This window comes from Centruroides vittatus, unplaced genomic scaffold, assembly GCF_030686945.1.
Source record: "Centruroides vittatus isolate TY-2023 unplaced genomic scaffold, ASM3068694v2 scaffold_450, whole genome shotgun sequence".
In the NCBI taxonomy this organism is placed as follows: domain Eukaryota; kingdom Metazoa; phylum Arthropoda; class Arachnida; order Scorpiones; family Buthidae; genus Centruroides; species Centruroides vittatus.
This window is the reverse complement of record NW_027122709.1, coordinates 1,754,945-1,774,497: the sequence shown is the minus strand read 5'-3', so window position 1 is coordinate 1,774,497 and position 19,553 is coordinate 1,754,945. Positions and strand designations below refer to the sequence as shown.

The 19,553-nt window shown below is 30.9% G+C and overlaps 1 protein-coding gene across 4 annotated transcripts in view; it reads right to left on the bottom strand.

The window, feature by feature from the left end:
- Nucleotides 1–795: 795 nt before the first annotated feature.
- Nucleotides 796–19,553, bottom strand: part of LOC136989187 (DNA (cytosine-5)-methyltransferase 3A-like) — a 123,236-nt gene continuing 104,478 nt past the window's right edge. The window contains exons 14-25 of one of the 4 annotated variants that reach the window (XM_067287272.1): nt 19,136–19,269; nt 18,998–19,062; nt 14,202–14,256; nt 13,240–13,447; nt 8,152–8,297; nt 6,445–6,535; nt 6,218–6,369; nt 4,608–4,693; nt 4,221–4,256; nt 3,995–4,073; nt 3,171–3,289; nt 796–3,101 (exon numbers count right to left, since the gene is read on the bottom strand). In XM_067287272.1, the coding sequence (XP_067143373.1) occupies nt 2,891–3,101; nt 3,171–3,289; nt 3,995–4,073; nt 4,221–4,256; nt 4,608–4,693; nt 6,218–6,369; nt 6,445–6,535; nt 8,152–8,297; nt 13,240–13,447; nt 14,202–14,256; nt 18,998–19,062; nt 19,136–19,269 (1,382 nt within the window). In that variant the 3' untranslated portion in view covers nt 796–2,890. Of the gene's footprint in view, nt 3,102–3,170; nt 3,290–3,979; nt 4,074–4,220; nt 4,257–4,607; nt 4,694–6,217; nt 6,370–6,444; nt 6,536–8,151; nt 8,298–13,239; nt 13,448–14,201; nt 14,257–18,997; nt 19,063–19,135; nt 19,270–19,553 lie in introns of all 4 variants that reach the window. The other 3 variants (XR_010882878.1, XM_067287273.1, XR_010882879.1) reach the window with 3 other exon arrangements.

The following is a 19,553-nucleotide window of genomic DNA, read 5'->3' as shown; positions in this document are numbered from 1 at the left end:
ATCTGTAATCTTTTTATCCGACCTTACATTCGGATTAGTTTGATCACCATCCAGTCGATCCTAGGTGACGTTTGTATACGCAGATAGAAATCGATCAGATCGCTAGTTCGTTTGTATACAGGATTGAACGATCAGAGTAATCTTGAGTCAGTTTGATTCCAAAAGTATATGCACCCCTGGACGTTGTGTGTTATCGTAGGCTTCCGGTGGATCGTTGCCCAAGCGAACACAAACACCCTGCTCGATAAACGCCGTATTTCACTAATCGCCGAGCACTCCACACATCGCTCGTAATGATCCTCAAAGTTTATAGGATCGGTGAAGATCCTGCTAGGCACCACCGCCGGTATCCCTACCTCGTAATACCCGTACGTACAGCACAGCAGTGATCACGAGACCCCTTCCCCACGCAGTCGTAATATAAACTAAGAATCACCGCGTGATACGTACCTGTACAGTACTTACCAGTGGCGCACTCATAATTTAATCTTGGGGAGCCGAATGGAAAAAATTTTTAATGCCAATTCGATAAAATTCCCACCTTCTAAGACCGCTAATTCATTAATAGTATAGAAATAGAAGCTACACAAAATAAAGAAATAACGAATTTTAATTGGGAAAAGATCATCGGAAAATTTTCTAGTGTTTTTTCAATTTTCTTTGGAGGATGCGGGGCCTCTTGGACCCCCTCCGGGTGGGCCATCGATACGTGCGTACGGACCCGGTTTTCGAAACTTTTAGATCCTAGCCGGCAGGCGGTGTGAGCGAAAATTTCGCGGTATAAATGACACACAATAAAAGTTCTTAAACTGCAACTTTAATCGGTTCACAATACCCTAGAGGGCCTTTTTTCACTCGAAAAGTAGCACAACCACATTTAAAAACATTTTCTTTTGATACAAATGATGCCCTTATTATATAAAGGATTCGACAAGAAAAAATAAAAACACAATTTGATTAATTCACGTAACAATTTCGAATACTGCATCGTAATATTTATTATTAATACGAGAATGGAACGAAAACGAAATAATTGGCAGTGATTGGCAAAAACTTTTTAACACCGACGGGGAACGAGCCGAATGGCGTCGCCCGTCTCATTCTCGTCGTTGGGCAAGAAACGTTTCCGTTTAAAATATAACCTTTGATAGAAGCCACAACATTTCGAACGTTTTTCTACATCGTGCTAAACATTTAAGAATATTAAAAACAGTTTTTACTAAGGCTTGCCCAGTGCTCCGTTTGTGCATATAAATTTTCCACACCGACGATCCAACGATGCATTTTAACATTTTCTTTCTTTTTTTTATAATTAAAACTACCGGCAAACATTGGCGCCGTCGGTCGAATCTACGTCTACGTTTTACCATAACCAATATCGTACAACATAAATTTAATCACACGAGTACCAATATCAAAGCCGTTTTTATTAAAATACAATATGAGAAAAACGAGGCCCACGCACTTCACCTTTCCACGTGTATTATTAAAGGGTGCTTGCCGTAACTGGTAAAAATAAATAGGTACAATTATAACCGTAAATATGAACACAACGGAGTTTCGTCACGTCCGAGAACCTAAAATTGGCAGTGTAAATTCTTCCGTTCGGATGGCAAAGGACGACTCGTCCGGGGTTAAATATTGCGGGTCCTTAGTCAACCGACGGCTAATCGTAGTACAAATGAATGAATTGTCGTTTCTTGTCTTGTCATTATATATATATATATATGTATATATATGTATATGTATATAATATATCTTTGATCACAAAAGTTAGTATTCTTTATATGTTTAACAATACAATGTTTAAACAACAACAGAAATGGCAGTGTTTATTATATCAATGATCAAGACAAGAAGTCGGTGAAAAAAGTAGGGGTTAGGGGTTTCCGTAAAGCTAAATATCTAACACTAATTAAACAATGTATTTTGTACTTTTAGTCACGGGTTTAGTAATGAAATTCTACTCTCGGAACGCACAACAAAGAAAACTGCCAAGGAACGTCGTACTAACCTCAATTAAACGTACGGGCAGTTGACGAAATATCCAAAAAAAACCGCATCCGACTTTGTTCCTAAGTACGAACGAAACGATTTACGTAAGCGACGTACGACATGGTCCGAAGTATTTCTAAAATCTACGGAAATTTTTCGGATAAAGGCGATTATTAAAACGGATAAAAATTTTATATAAATAGATTATTACTTTGTAAATAACTGCAAAATCTTCGTGGGTAACGAACGACGGGATTAAACGCAATAAATTAAAATAAAACACCACGGGAAACGCAATAATTACTAAGGGCGACGGGCGTTGGCCGTCGACTTATAAATTGCCCTTTTTTTATATATTACGAAGCGCACGGGGCTTTAAAAATTGAACCGCGCAGCCGATAAAATTGACGACGTATTTCGGAGAGACCGGAAATAAGAATAAAGTTTTTAACATTTATCTCACTAATATTCGATAAAGATTTGCAATAACATTAAATAGTAAAGAAAATACTCTAGGTAAATAAATAACTGTAAATGAATATTTTAAATGCAATAAACAGCTTATTCACGCAATTATCGTATTGTTATCTGACGTGGTTTATATATTATACGGTAACAAATTTGTTGGCAGTGAAAATTCTCCTTTTCTTTCCGTGCCGACGCCACCCCATCCCCGGCTGAATCCAAATGGGCAACGGGAAAGGCCATTTCCACCGACGGCGGGTTAAATCGGAGGAAAAGAGCGTTTTTCGTCCGTAATGCCGGGGAAGGGGGCGAGGAGGCCGCGTCCTCCCCGCCCGGGGGACAGATGTGCGCGGCGTCGAAGGTCCCGGGCAACGAGCGCGGAGCGTGATCGGAAGGGAAAGGATGGTTGTGATCACAGTAGCCGGCCGCGTCAGACGCGACCGTTCGCCTCCTCTTCTCGAGACGCCGCCCCCGCCGACGCCGGAACCGGAACCGGAGACGAGACAGTCTTGAAGAAATTCCTGAGAGGTGTGAAAAGATGTCTGATGACGGGCACGCTCCAAGCTTTACCCAGCAGCTGCTGTCTTCGTCCCAGAGGGATGTTGCCCACGTCCGTGTAGTGGCGAGGGAATCCGAACACCCTGTCCGACAACAAAACCCTTTCGGTTAACCGTTTCCTAATTTTTCTATTTTACATTGTCGTTACTTACTGTTCTAGTTCTGTAACCCAGAGTACATCTCCTTCACCATTCATTGTCACTGGCAAAATACATTTCTTCCCTTGTTTTAATGAATTACTGCGTGTTGTCACGGTTCTAATTTTTTCTACCTGGAAAAAAAAGTCTGTTTTATAATATATTAAATCATTTCTTCATTTTATCCAATGCCTCTATATTAACATTTTTACTATGTCGTATTGTATTCTCGTAAGTCACTGTTCGCATTCATTGCAGATCGGACGGTGATACTAATCTTAACTCATTAGCAGTCTTTGTGCTGTGATTTTTCTTAATACACACACACACACACCACACACAATAGAGTTAGCTAGACAATTAAAGTTACTTCCTGCATGAGCTTCCAACTTGTCTATACTGCATATATGGAGGTCAATGGAAGTAAAAGACTGGAAACGCTTGGAGTAGACGTAAGTCGGTCTGAGCTAGGTCTATGTCAGGTGAAAGACGTGTCGACTCCCAAGGGAGTTGACACGTGGACCTGATCTCTTTGGCTGTTTTGTTTTTTACGTTTGTAAAACGTTTTTGTACCATCTTTATCATAATTATATTGTTTTATATTTTTTTTTTACAATTTTATTACTTACTTTTAATTCTGACGTTACTTACACCTTAATCACATGTCTCTTTTCGTACATTTCATCTAACATAGACCCTATCTGCCGGGGCTGACTTTAACATTTAATTATTAATTATATTATTAACAATTAAAATTTTAACGAGATAAATTATTTAAACATATTCAAAAATAAAAAGATTCAGTTTATTATTTTACTATAAACATCAAATAGTATTACCATGGCTTTTCTATTAAGACAAGGAGTTAAAACACTGTCCAGTGTAATGTCTTGTTCAACCAAGTGCGGCTGCAAGGGACTAGAAAAAAAGAAAAAAGAAAATTAACTTAAAAACGGTGATGAATAAATAATTCCATAATTAAAATTCTTTAATAGAAATTTTAAAATATTCAAAAATAATACATAAGGGTGCATCATCACCCAACATTAATGGAGAGTAACTTACTTTGAAATATCTTCTCCTTTTGAGTATTCCTTACCTCTGCGTGAGAGTCAGTGAGGTAATCAATGAATAAATACTATTTTTTTAAATTATTTTATTTTTAGTTGGAATAAATTTCTATCAGTCCAATTAGTGTTAAACTAATTTCTTAAATTTATGACGAGAATTAATTTGATCATTGTTAAGAGATTTGTTTCAGGATATTTTCATTTCACTGTTAATTGTAATTTAGAAATTTTCAAAATAATATTTTTCTTTTCAAAAATTTGGAATTCTATGCAGTGACTGTAATGTTTTTTCAGTGTAATAACAACATCCTGACTAATTTACAATTTCTTATTGATTTAAATATACTGTACCTATATTTTTAAAATAGATATGCTTACTTACGTGTATAATCCTGGAATATTACCCCAAAAATAACGTGCTCTATTTTGAGGAGAAAAATATTTGGAATCGAGCATAGCCGGTTCACACTAAAAAATAAAATTCAGAATTTTTTTTCATTACTCTCGTATATATATTTTAAATATAGATATATTGTATATTTACTACAAAATATATCTATATTGAAAATTACGTAGAAGTAATGTAAAAGTTTTTTCGCGTGTGGGTAAAATTTAATCTTGGATCACACTACAACTCCAGAGCTGAGTTTTTTGAGTCTAGGAATTTGGTGAGAAGAGTAAACTATTCATTGTCCAATTGTTTTGGCTACTAGAACTATTTTCTTTCTTTCTTATGAGTTTAGTTTATCTTTGTGTATAATATATATATTTATATATATACACACAGTTATACAGGGTGTAACTGAACTCTGTGCAAATATTTTAGGGATGGGTTCTAGAGTCAAATTTCCCTTAAAATTCTCTATAAAGATTTTTCAAGATTCACTTTGTAAGACTTATGGCTTGTCAAAAAAGGTATTTTTCAAATTCCATGTAAATATACTGTATTAACACCAGAGTTGTAAACTTTTTAAAGTAATTTTATATCTTTTTATGCTTCTGTCGACTGATTGAGGTAAGTAAATGTTGCCCAACAGGTCCTACTGTAATAAATGTAAACAAAGCTATAGCCACTTTAAGATTTTTTAATTATCTACCGTATCTGTTTTAGAGCAAAAAAACAAAAAAAGAAAATTAGTTGAAAAGCAAAAACTTGTAAATTTACTTTGAATAACATTTCATTAAACAGAATAATTTACAAGAGCTTCTCAAAATGACCTGTGTGGATGTGGATGCATAATTGCATACAACAAGCCAGTGACTCGAGCACACAGGCTAACATGTATTCAGAAAAATAATTTTTAACATTTAAAATGAAAAGCTTTAGTGTGTACATGTTGGTAAAACAAAAGTAGAAACAAGCAGTGATATAACCTTACTTGGTTAAATATGGCACTGGCTGGGGACGACTCCTACTTCCGTGGCCTAAGAACATCGTTGGTAATTCATTACATACTCGTTGGGCTTAGAGATGTTTATTATATATATATATATACATAATATACCTCACCGGGTAATGCGTTAGCTGGCCGAGTGCCATTGTGGAGATGTTCTCGAGCAGTAATATCTTTTTGGTAAGAATTTTAAAATTGGTTTCTGACATATTTTGGCAGGCCATATCTCAAAAATGAAGCAATTTCGAAAAACTTTTGTAAAGGATTTTAGGCATATTTTTGACCCTAAAATCTATCCCTAAAATATTGGCATTGAGTTCAATTACATCGTGTATATATTTTTTCTTCCTACATTTGTTATGCAATAGTGGTTTAATAGAGTCAAAAACTGAATTATTTGAGTAAAATATTAGAATGATTTTCACTGAAACAATTGTTTGATTTGAAAGCATTAAAATGTTCTTCTCTTGTAATTTAAAGTTTTTGACTCCATTAAGGCACTTTAAGATTTATTTTCTCCAGAGTGGCATTTTAGTTTCTTCTAATACAAATGTTGTTTGATATTTTTGGTTATATAAAATTATCAGATATACTAAACCTGCAGAAAACGTGTAATAGTGGATTTATATTCTTGAGGCATTGATGCTACGTTTTCGTATAACCAGAATACATGTCTTCCTTTGTTTGCTAATTGCACGGCTTTCAAAACTCGGAAGAAATCAAAAAACAATTTTCCGGTTCCCGTTGGATCTGGAAAAAACATCAAAATTAAGTAATTTTATATATTCATATAGTAATAAATTATATACATAATAATAAACTTACCGTATAATCCCTTTCTTGCAGGATTTACTAAAGAAAGATCATTACATGGTGAACCTCCAATAACTAAATCAATTGGGCAAAGTTTAGCAACCTACGTAAAAAAAAATTCACTTATTTATCTAAAATAAATAATAAATATATTGTAATGTATTATAGTGTAAAAATGTTTTATATATTATAATTAAAGATATATTTCTGATATTCTGATTGATATTCAGTTGTTTTAATTGATTTGTGAAAGTTGTTATTTTTTGACTGATAGAAGTAATTTGAGTGAAGTAAAAAGATGATGTGAAATGAGCACAAATTAATATTAATATTTAAACTATTTACAATTTTAAGATAAACTATATACAGTAGACCCCCTATAACACGGGTTCATATACGACAGATTCGTATAACACGACGGAAAAATTGCAATCGTGTTCGTATAACACGCTAAAAGAGGCTCGTATAACACGGTAAAAGAATGAGACAGATTGTTATGGCCGACTCCTGTCTTGACAGAATTGGTCGAATCTGGACCAATAGTGGACATTGCATAAACCGTCGAATTTAAACAAGCAGCAGACCTACTAAAAAACATTTATAATTCAATGGCCATAAAAATTATATTTCTATTAATGATGACTCCAAAGTTCGGCAAATTTTTCGCAGAAAGAATAACTTATCAGGAAATATGCGTCCGCCGTTCGACGAGCCACTCTGCAACGAAAACAAGCTTAAGCAATGGCGTCTTCGAACAATGCGCACTCGGTAATTATTCCTACTATTTATTGTTTATAGCATAGTTTATATGGATTATTCCCAAAAAATTATACATGTTTTGGAACGTTCGAGCCAAATTAGTCTAGAATCGATTAATTTTATGGAATTTCAAACGGCCATACCCCCTAAACTGCACGAGTGCCGGGCTGTGAACGGCTCGTGTATTTGTAAAATCTAAGTAACTCATACAACACGGAATTCATATAACATGGAACGTATCTACCGTGTATAGGGGGGTCTACCGTACATAATAAAACAAATAATTAACAAGGAACATCACCCAAGCATCCCTCTCTATTTTGATGTTTCTATGAACACTGGTGGCCAAAAGATTTTGTTACATCGAGATTGAAAAATCTATTAATAGTTTCAAGCAAATTTTTTCCATGTGTATTTTACTCCTTAAGTTTAACTAATTACTAGAATTTTAATTTGAAATATATAAAAATATTTTAGAAACTACAATTTTCTAATAATGTGATGGCCAAAAGTTTTCATTACACTTAAAATTTTGTTAATAAAGCCATATTTTATAAAGAATAATATAATTTCAATGTATACTAATTTACATCAGATTATTTTAATCAGATCTCACTCGGTGAAGATAAATCTTAGATTTAGCAAGGGTATATCATCAGAAAGGGTATAAATTCATCTCTCTTGCTCAGAAGAAAATGTTCTATTATGATTATTACTTATTTATAAAATTCTTTTATTGTTTAAAAAAATTAAATGAATATATAAATATAAATTATTTAATTTCTATTTTCTCTCATATTTTATTTTTAGAGAGTGTGAACTTAAAAATTTTTCTACAAAATACAATGTAATCTGGTCCTGTGTAAATATTAAATTTTTCTTAAAATCTAAACATAATTTAATATAAAAAAAATTTCGATTTCAAAATTAAAACAAATTGTATAATAAAAATATTCGTACTTCTGCATCAGTAATTTCTTCTATAGGCCCTAAATGTAATATATTTGTTTTATGTTGAACAATGGCAACATTTATAGCATCTTGATCGATCTCACTTGCATAATAAACTTCTACATCTATTCCCAACAGATCTAGAACATATCTTCCTATAAATATTTATAAAAATTAAATTAAATTAATAAAATGATAATCTTTCAAAATTAATTTTATTTGAAATTCATTTATCATACTAAGAATAATATCTAAAAAAATTCATCCTTAATGCAGTGTTTTTCAATCTTTTTCTAACAGTAGCACAGCAACTTTGTAGTTTTTCTTGCAGCACCTCTACTCCTTTATATAATTTAACGTGCGTTGTAAATACATGTACAATTAGTTTAAACAATTAAATATATAGAAGTCTCTGTAATCCGAACAAAATATACTTGTAAATCGGTAGACTATCTTTCAGCCAAACTGCTAATAACTTCTTTTATTTAGTATGGTAAATGCATTTCGGTCCTATTTTACATCATGGACCCTCTTCAATACCTTCATACTCCCGGATCTTATATGCGCTTCTACTGCACTAATACAGCTAATATACATGTAAATATTCACCCAGTTGTTGACTGTGGTGCTAAAAACGGTTAAAAGATTACATTTAATGTACAACACTAATTTGTTATAATTATATGTTATAACACCGAATTTAAAAAATTGAAAAAATACAAAATTACATACGTTTTTGGTGACCGTGGAATCAATTCCGTACAATATATATATATATACCAATAAAACATCACTGCGGTATACAATTTTCAGTGGTAATACGTCACATAACCAACCCGTACAAATTTACACACTGTAACAATCGTTATACAGCACTATCTCACTGCGCCATCTATCAGAGGGTACCATCTCTGATCAATTTGCATACCGTTAGAAATGTTGATCAAATTATTATTTTTACTATTGTTGTATTTTATTATTTCTATGTGTTCTTTAAATTTGCGTTTATAAATATCCCGTTCATTATGTAAAATTTGTACACTATTTCTATCAATTTGACAATTATTATTAACAACATGAGGGTACCAAGGAGAAATATTAGTTTTCAAACGCATAGCTGCTTCATGTTCTTTAATTCGTTTTTCCAATGTACGACCTGTTTCCCCGATATAAACATTCGGATTCTGACAGTTGCAATTAATTTTATACACAGTACCAATCTTTTTTTCCCTATCAATTTTAATTGGGTTAGTTTTTACTTTAATATTATTTAATATTTTATTGGTCAAGGACGGGGCCAACACAATTTCATCATTTTTTAAAAAATTTTTACACTTATTATATATAATATCCTCATAAGGGAAACTATTATAGAGATGTTTTTTATTCTGCTTAATATTAAATTTATTTCTTTCATAATTAGTATGCCATTTCTTTAATATGTATTGTGGGTAACCATTAAGAATAAATTTTAAATTTAATTTATTATATGCTATGATTTGTTCGTTATTATTAGTGATTCTTGTGTATATTTTCCTCAGTTCCATTATGTAAACATTCTTTTTAAAACTTATTGGTGCACTTGAGTAATAGTTCATTGTTTTTTGTACATTGGGGGATTTTGTATAAGTAGTAAATGAATATTTTTCATTTTCTTTAATTATTGTTATATCTAGAAAATTAATTTTATTATTTTGTTCTAACTCTATATCGAATTTTATATGCTGACTTATATTATTTACAATCTTTAAAATCTCTTTTTCATTTATGATTTTGTTATTAAAAATTAATAAGTAATCATCTACGTACCTTCTTACTATTTTTACCCCAGGTATATTTTGTATTTTAATGTCAATATTCTTCATTACTAACTCGGCAAGTTTTGGCCCCATCCTTGACCCCATACCAATACCGTCAATTTGTCTATAATAATCGTTATAAACTTCAAAATAATTGTTTTTATAAGCAAACTTGATTAATTCAATTAGTACTGGGTTGATATTATTTTCAATTAAACTATGTTCTACTAATTCCCATTTAATGTTAGGGTACATATTTTTTATGTCTAAACTCATGAGGGTATCTGTGTTCTCTCTTTTAATTTAAAAACACACAAAGAAATAGAACAATACAGACCCTTAGTAGACTTTCGTTACTCTATTTTGTATAATTTAGAAAGTTACATAAAAGAACAACTAAAACATATTGATAATTCTAGTAATAGCATTAGAAATGCGGATGAATTTATCAATACTATCCTTAAAATTAAAAGAGAGAACACAGATACCCTCATGAGTTTAGACATAAAAAATATGTACCCTAACATTAAATGGGAATTAGTAGAACATAGTTTAATTGAAAATAATATCAACCCAGTACTAATTGAATTAATCAAGTTTGCTTATAAAAACAATTATTTTGAAGTTTATAACGATTATTATAGACAAATTGACGGTATTGGTATGGGGTCAAGGATGGGGCCAAAACTTGCCGAGTTAGTAATGAAGAATATTGACATTAAAATACAAAATATACCTGGGGTAAAAATAGTAAGAAGGTACGTAGATGATTACTTATTAATTTTTAATAACAAAATCATAAATGAAAAAGAGATTTTAAAGATTGTAAATAATATAAGTCAGCATATAAAATTCGATATAGAGTTAGAACAAAATAATAAAATTAATTTTCTAGATATAACAATAATTAAAGAAAATGAAAAATATTCATTTACTACTTATACAAAATCCCCCAATGTACAAAAAACAATGAACTATTACTCAAGTGCACCAATAAGTTTTAAAAAGAATGTTTACATAATGGAACTGAGGAAAATATACACAAGAATCACTAATAATAACGAACAAATCATAGCATATAATAAATTAAATTTAAAAATTTATTCTTAATGGTTACCCACAATACATATTAAAGAAATGGCATACTAATTATGAAAGAAATAAATTTAATATTAAGCAGAATAAAAAACATCTCTATAATAGTTTCCCTTATGAGGATATTATATATAATAAGTGTAAAAATTTTTTAAAAAATGATGAAATTGTGTTGGCCCCGTCCTTGACCAATAAAATATTAAATAATATTAAAGTAAAAACTAACCCAATTAAAATTGATAGGGAAAAAAAGATTGGTACTGTGTATAAAATTAATTGCAACTGTCAGAATCCGAATGTTTATATCGGGGAAACAGGTCGTACATTGGAAAAACGAATTAAAGAACATGAAGCAGCTATGCGTTTGAAAACTAATATTTCTCCTTGGTACCCTCATGTTGTTAATAATAATTGTCAAATTGATAGAAATAGTGTACAAATTTTACATAATGAACGGGATATTTATAAACGCAAATTTAAAGAACACATAGAAATAATAAAATACAACAATAGTAAAAATAATAATTTGATCAACATTTCTAACGGTATGCAAATTGATCAGAGATGGTACCCTCTGATAGATGGCGCAGTGAGATAGTGCTGTATAACGATTGTTACAGTGTGTAAATTTGTACGGGTTGGTTATGTGACGTATTACCACTGAAAATTGTATACCGCAGTGATGTTTTATTGGTATATATATATATATTGTACGGAATTGATTCCACGGTCACCAAAAACGTATGTAATTTTGTATTTTTTCAATTTTTTAAATTCGGTTTTATAACATATAATTATAACAAATTAGTGTTGTACATTAAATGTAATCTTTTAACCGTTTTTAGCACCACAGTCAACAACTGGGTGAATATTTACATGTATATTAGCTGTATTAGTGCAGTAGAAGCGCATATAAGATCCGGGAGTATGAAGGTATTGAAGAGGGTCCATGATGTAAAATAGGACCGAAATGCATTTACCATACTAAATAAAAGAAGTTATTAGCAGTTTGGCTGAAAGATAGTCTACCGATTTACAAGTATATTTTGTTCGGATTACAGAGACTTCTATATATTTAATATATTAACAGCCGTCATTACAAATTTTAGTTTAAACAATATTTTCAATAAAATAATTATAAATATATAAAGTAATTTATAATTTTAATTACATATGAATATACAATAATTTTTATTAATACAAGTAAAAAGCATTATGGTGCTGCTCGTCACTATATTTTGTGTCGTTGCAGTACCCTAGTGTGCCGTAGCAACCCAGTTGAAAAATCACTGCCTTAAAGTGATATTTCTTTAACTTATTTTTATTGAATTTTTTAATATAATTCCTGATCTGACAAATTATTTACATTTAAACTTGTAAGGCTATTTAATAGTAAGCTTCTTGTCTCTAATGATTAATTATCTCAAACTTCCAAATAGTGGAGATATACAGGAAACTTATCAAACTGCATTGGAACATCAAAATAATTGAGATCACATCTTTAAAAGATCAATTTTAATAGTGGAATGCATTTTGGTCATGCATAGACCCTCTTCGGCCACTTTTATACAAATATTGATATCTACAATATTGTAAACCATTATTTAACATCCAGTTTTAAACTAAATATATATATAAAACTACAAAAGAAAACAAACCTGTATTATTTTAATACAACCATGTAAATTTTTAGTACTATGTTAAGTAGGTACTAAAAATTTATATGGATATACTGTCTAGCTGTCCACATAGCTATCTGGTTACAGATTCTTCTATAAAACCTACCAGCAGTTCACACAGACAATTCCTCATATAACCTTGTATTAAGCAGGTCTATAACTATACTCGGTAGTGATCCCTCTTAGTGAGAAGTGATAGCCAGGACCCGGGATTCACATACTTTTCTTCTTAAATTATCATTAATTCTTTCATTAACATTCATAATTTTAAAATGCTCATAATACAAGCATTTTAAAATTTGGAAGTTTGAGATAATTGTAAAGCTATATTTATAAATAAAAATTTGAAATTATCACTTTCTGCAGTGGAGGTTAGTCCTTGAGAATGTCCATTTACATAGATAGATTTTGTAGATTATCATTTACAAAATCTAGTTTTATCAACAGAGAGAAAACTTTTTATCTATATCCATTTTACAAAACGTATTATAAATATTAACATAATAAAAATTATAGACAGAAACCTGTTCCTATTCCATCAAATAATGACAGCACTCTAATTGCCCTTTTTTCTTTGTAATCATCCATTGATGGTGGTAACTGTACATGTTTTTCTGGTTGAAACAGCTGCATCACATTTTGTTGCCATTCCTCTTTTTTTCGAATTAAACCATTTAATTCAGGATCATATTCTGAACATAAGTAACAGAGCCACGGACTAGTTGCTAGCACCTTTACGAACGAAATTACTTTGATTTATATTTCATATTAAATTATTATATTTTATTTTTAATAAACGAATATAGTTTTGCAAAATATAACTAAATTTGGGGCCATCCATTAATATGTGTACAGTTTTTGAGTCACATTTACTCCCTTCTTCCCTGTTGTGTACAGTGATGTAATTTTGGCACTCTCTCCCTTTTAATTACATGCACTATAGTTCATGGACATCGGAGACATGCCCTTAAAAAATTCTGCAAATATTTTCTGATAGTTTTATTCATATGACTAGAAAGCATGCTTATAAGGTCAAATTTATATGCACTGAAAAATCCATGCAGATAATGCCTCAACTCCCTCCTTTAAACTGTACTTGTAATTAATGGAAGCCCTTAACTATTATTCAGAATTATTTAACTTTTTTAGATGGATCTACATTATATTTTTGGAAATTTTTAGACTACCTCATTTCACATTCTTTACATTTTTATATATTATGAAAAAATTTACAAAAACATATTTTAAAAAATTTTTATTTTCATTTTAAATTGATGAATAAATTGAGCCAAAATTAAAAGCGGTCCAAAAACTTTCCAAAAAAAAATATTTATAATTAACATTTAGAAATAGAATAATTATTTATATGTGTTCAATGTTCAATAATTAATTTACTTTAATACCAAAAATTTGATATTTTTACTAAAATATTATAATATATTTATCTTACAAAAAATTTTGATTATATTTAACATTCAATAAAAACCTTTTTATGAGCTCCAGGAGCCACTAAAACATCCACGCAACCTGTACAATAACACCTATAAAAAATATATCTATTACATAAGAGTAAATAGTACAATAAAAATTTATTATGCATATGTTAGAGAAAACCAATTCACAAAATAACAAAAATATATTCTTTTGTGGAAATAAAAAATTTAACTTCATAATCCATATTCATTATATCATAAAAAAAAATTAAGTTAAACAAAATACAGTCGAGTCCACGTAAGTCGACACCCGGATAACTCGACATCGTAGGTTAAGTAGTCAATTTTGTGTGGCCCCGGCCGACTTACATAGGCATTAATGTTGTTAATGTTAAAAAATTTGGTTTATTCGACATCGTTTAACTCGTCACCACTGGATAAATCAACATACTTTTTCTGTTTCACACTCGTTTAGACGTCTGATAAGTCGACTCCCCCTGAAAAATGAGTTCACATCACACAGCTTATTGTACAATGTGAACTCATTTTTCAGGAGGGGAGTCGACTTATCAGACGTCTAAAACATGTAAAACAGAAGAAGTATGTTGATTTATTCAGTGGTGACGAATTAAACGATGTCGAGTAAATCGAACTTTTTAACATTAACAACATTAATGCCTATGTAAGTCGGCCGGGACCACACAAACTGACTACTTAACTTACGGTGTCGAGTTATCCGGGTGACGACTTATGACTTATGCGGAGTCGACCGTAGTTATATTTCATTAACTCGTCAACTTTTCACGACATAATATTATGTATCAAATTCCAGTTTATTTTTTATAGAATATTACATGTTAACAATTATTACTAATTTACTAATTTCTATTACTATGCATTTAAAGATACTAAACATAGTTATAGAGCATCCAGTACAAGTTAAATGCTCTGAAATAGAACATATTTTTAAATGAAAATGTTTTTGATAGTCAATGTAGATTTAGAGAAATATGTTTGAAAATAAGGATTCAAATAGTCCACTTATAAGACAGACAAGAAATCTATTTACAGGTAACCTCCGTATAACACGGCACTTCCATAGCATGGATTCACTCTAACACGGTTCGAGAATTGGGTAAACCCTCATACAACATGAAATGTAATAAATGTTCATGTATTTAAGTACTAATAGTTAACGAAAATTATTATTTTCGTGAACTATTAGTACTTAAGTATGTAAATTTTCTTTTCCCGCCTTCTGTCGATACACGTGGTCCTTCTCGAAACTTGTTTCAGTGTTACTAGATCTCGACGCTTATGCTTTTGATGTCGCCACATGTTTTTCCCTTATTCCATACTTGCTTTACTCTTCATAAGTGCTTAGCACCATATAAGGAAATTTATAAAGATCTTTTAACTAAAAGCAAGCAATCTAAAATAACATATTTTTTGCAAAAGGTAGAGCATGGATCTGAAGATAATGCAGAAAACTGCTCAGAGGATGAGGATATTTTGTCAAAAAGAATTCTCTTTAAATGGGAAGTTAATCTTCAAAAAAACCCTTGTACACAGCCTTGATCAGAATAACTGACTTTCTTGAATGTAGTTGAACTGAAACTCAAAAATTATCATAAAATTATATCTTGAATACAGGTTTAGAATTACAGGGGTTTAAGGGAGTGTCCAACATGTTGTGGCAGTATGCCATGTTTTATGTATAGTACTAGTTTTATATCATATTTTATTTATAATCTTTCACTATCCCTTTGTTGTGTATCTTGTTTTCCATATTCCGAGAATTTTCATACCCAACCCTTCTCAACCAGGATGTGGAGGAGAAGACAATAGAGAGCAGGAAGCACTGAGAATAAAAACTCATTCTAGAGAACCACTTTTTGGCTGGACAAGAGGTGTAGATGGAAGGATCTGGGTCGTTTCAGCAGATGAGAGTGTGATACCAGAGGAAAAGACACATAAGTTTTTGTCCATAAGTGTTATAGGGAAGACTTCTCAGAGAACATCCCTCATTGTGAACACTTAAAGAATGGTTCAGAGCAGCAGATTGGCAAGGACGTTAGAATCTGATCCAAACCAACGCATCTAAAGATTAGTCAAGATTTTGGGTACCCGTCCTACAAATTCTTCTTTCCTTTCTTCTTCTATCTATATGCATATTTCCTTAATTTAGTTATAAATAGGTTAAGATACTAGGCTAAGAATACGGTCTGTGATTGTAAAGTCTTCATACCATTACATTTTAATAACCAACGAAAAGTAGAAATTGTGATGACATCTCCCTACACGGAGGATTCATTGTATACACCAGTCTTGTGAAAAAAACCTGGGACTTATGTACGAGTTAGGGCCTATAAATTCCTTGTTCGTATGTGAAAATAAAGCGTTTCTTGTATACTATACTTTGCGTAATTACCTTTCACTTTGAACATTCACAATGTCCTCTGTCTAGATGTAGAAAAGTCATCTTTTAATATTCCTTGTCCCCATACATGTTGAAATACAGAAAGATTTAAAAATTAAAATCATTGAAATTTACAAATACAGGACTGTTTTTTTTTCTTTCTTTTTACTCTTTCTGTCCTGCAAACACTAAGAGGATGAAATACAAAAGCCAGGATGAAAATGATTGGAATGCTTAAACTGAAAAGAAATTCTTTTGAAAAGGATTGGATTTCATAAGCCAAAAAAATTGCTTCCTAAGAAATACTTTTAGCACAAGTCATACTACCATTTATGCAATAAAAAGGATTTTGAATACTAAAGAAAGACATAACTAATGACAAAAGCTGCATTGATCAGAAAATTCTTTTAAGCTAAAACTTGCTACAATAAACCCAAATCTCAAGTCTTACATGATATATACCACTTCATATTTGATTCTTGTCTAAAAATGACACACTTATAAATGGTTTTAGCACAATTTGTTTGCTGTTAAATAAAAAAGCCTCAACATTAGCATGGAATATCACACAGAAATTGTACTATAAACAACTGGAATGAATTTGTATGAGTTTTGTCATCATCTATCTTCACAAAAGTAATTGACGAGATTCTATAAAAGCAAAAACAGATGTCAAACATTGCTAGTGAGCACAGTTAAATGTGAAAGTGTTTCATAAAACAAATTTAATCCTCACATAATTGAAAAAAATCTGTTATTTAAAATCTAACATATGCACGTTCATTGTGTGACTGCTCGCCTTATTAATTATTTAAAATTTATGTGTTTTGATTATTTTAATTCTCAACGTCTTTCCTCTGTTCATGTCTTCCCTTTCTGGAACTTTCTATCCCTTTCTAATCCCTCTTTTGTCAATGTTCTGAGAAACATCAGTAACAATAGAGAGAATGATGACAGGCCCAAAGGGAAAAGAGAAACTGGTTACTCTTAAGCTAGATTTCAGAGAGGATGTGTGGAGGTCCTCATAGTCTGAGAAGGTAATAACAGAAAAGCGAAAAAGGTTAAGCTTCGGCAAGTACCGTGTGGCTCGAGAGGACATAAATTTTATTAGTGCTCCTTTCCGAACAAGAGACTTTTGATCATCACGAAGTTGGATAAGCAACGGAACTATATTTGTGAAGAAAGATGGAAAATCATAAAGCCAGAAGAATTCATTGTGATTCCAATCTCGCAAGCAAAGAACAGTATTTCCAGACAAAATCCCAGGTATTTTCACAATTGATCTTTCTATCTCTATCATTCTAATTTCTGTATCCTACTTTTCTCTTATTTAGATTGTAAGGTAGTTTTAGGGTAATATTAATTTTGGGTTACTTCTGTTATGTGCGAGATGTTTTTTTTTGTTTGGTCTGTAACCACCTGCACTCCCAACGTGAGGAAAATTCACTGGTATCCAACCTTAGTTGGGATCCCGACAAAAGATCCCGCGACAGTTATTCTGTGTAAATAAAGTTGTATTAACTGTATCTGTTCACCAATTGTGTCTTGGTATTACATTTTGTATATTGCTTTTGTTAGCATTGTATCAACACTTGATCTTCACAATTGCATAAAATGGGTCAGAACATAAAAATGGAATGTAATACCATATGTCAACATATTGCTATAATCAAAAAAAAATAAAAATAAAATTTGGCAACTAAGGGGAAGTTTGGCAGCTTTGGCCCATTAAAAAAATGTGACTGTATATAAAAACATTTCAGTTTTATTTTTAAAATAATTTTCTGGTTTGGTAAAACGTGTTTTACTGATATTAAAATTTTAAAAAATTATATGTGCCTCGACCGTTTTTTTCATTTTAAATTCATTTTATCACAAGTGCCAAAAAAAGTTGGACTTTCTTTGTTTAGAAAGTGAGATTCCAATACTGCATTGACAAAATTCACTTGATAATGTTATCTGTGGAGAACAATATTTTTTATGGTAAGTTAAAATAGATCAATTTTATTAATTGTTGCAAGCTGAAATTCAAAGACCAATAAAATTGGGTGTAGCTAGGATTATGTTAATGCAACTACAAGAACTTATAAAGTTTATATAATAGAAGCAAGATGAAGATATATGCAAATTATTAAAAGCAATGTAGTCTTTATGAAAAATGTTGTGATTAAAAAGTTTTATAGTTTAAAGATTGTATAATTTTTGGTAAAAGTCATGTATTTTTCCTATCAGTTTTGACGAATTACAGCTTACAGTTCTATAATAATGGACTTAGCATAAATGAGCAAAAACTTAGAACAAATCATTTTCAAAATTTAACAGTTCTTAAGTAATATAAATTTAATATTTTTGTTAATTAATAAGATTCAAAAATTCAATATCATAATTGATTTTAACTAAAACTTTAAAAAATTATACACATGTTCATACCTATTGCATTCATTATTATCACAGATGAGAAGCTCTCCAGCTTGACCACAAATCACACAATATGCCTGAAATATCATTGCTTTTCCATTATATTTTTATTGCTAATTTGAAAATTAAAATAAATTTCATTTAACGTACATTTGTGCCGTCGTCTCCGTAAGCAAACATTGTTTCTACAATATCATACTTGCATTGTTTACAAAGACCACCATGAATAAGTGGATGTTGTTCTACAATTTCCACTGAAGAAGAATCACAAGCAATACAGACATCTATAAAAATAAATATACAACAATAACTAGTTAAATTTAAATTAGATAAAAGGGTACTTTTTCAACAACTTGTTTAATTTTTATCTTAAATATAATTTTTCTAGTTGAAATTTAAAATTATCATTCTTGTAATTGTTCAGAAACATTTGTTTTAATAGAACATAAAGACTTTTGAATCTCATCCATCTTCAGGAAATTTTTAGAATGTAGAATTAGGATTCACAGCTATTTGTCATTGTAAATTTTCCTGAATTTACGTTATCATTAAAAATTTCTAGTACCCT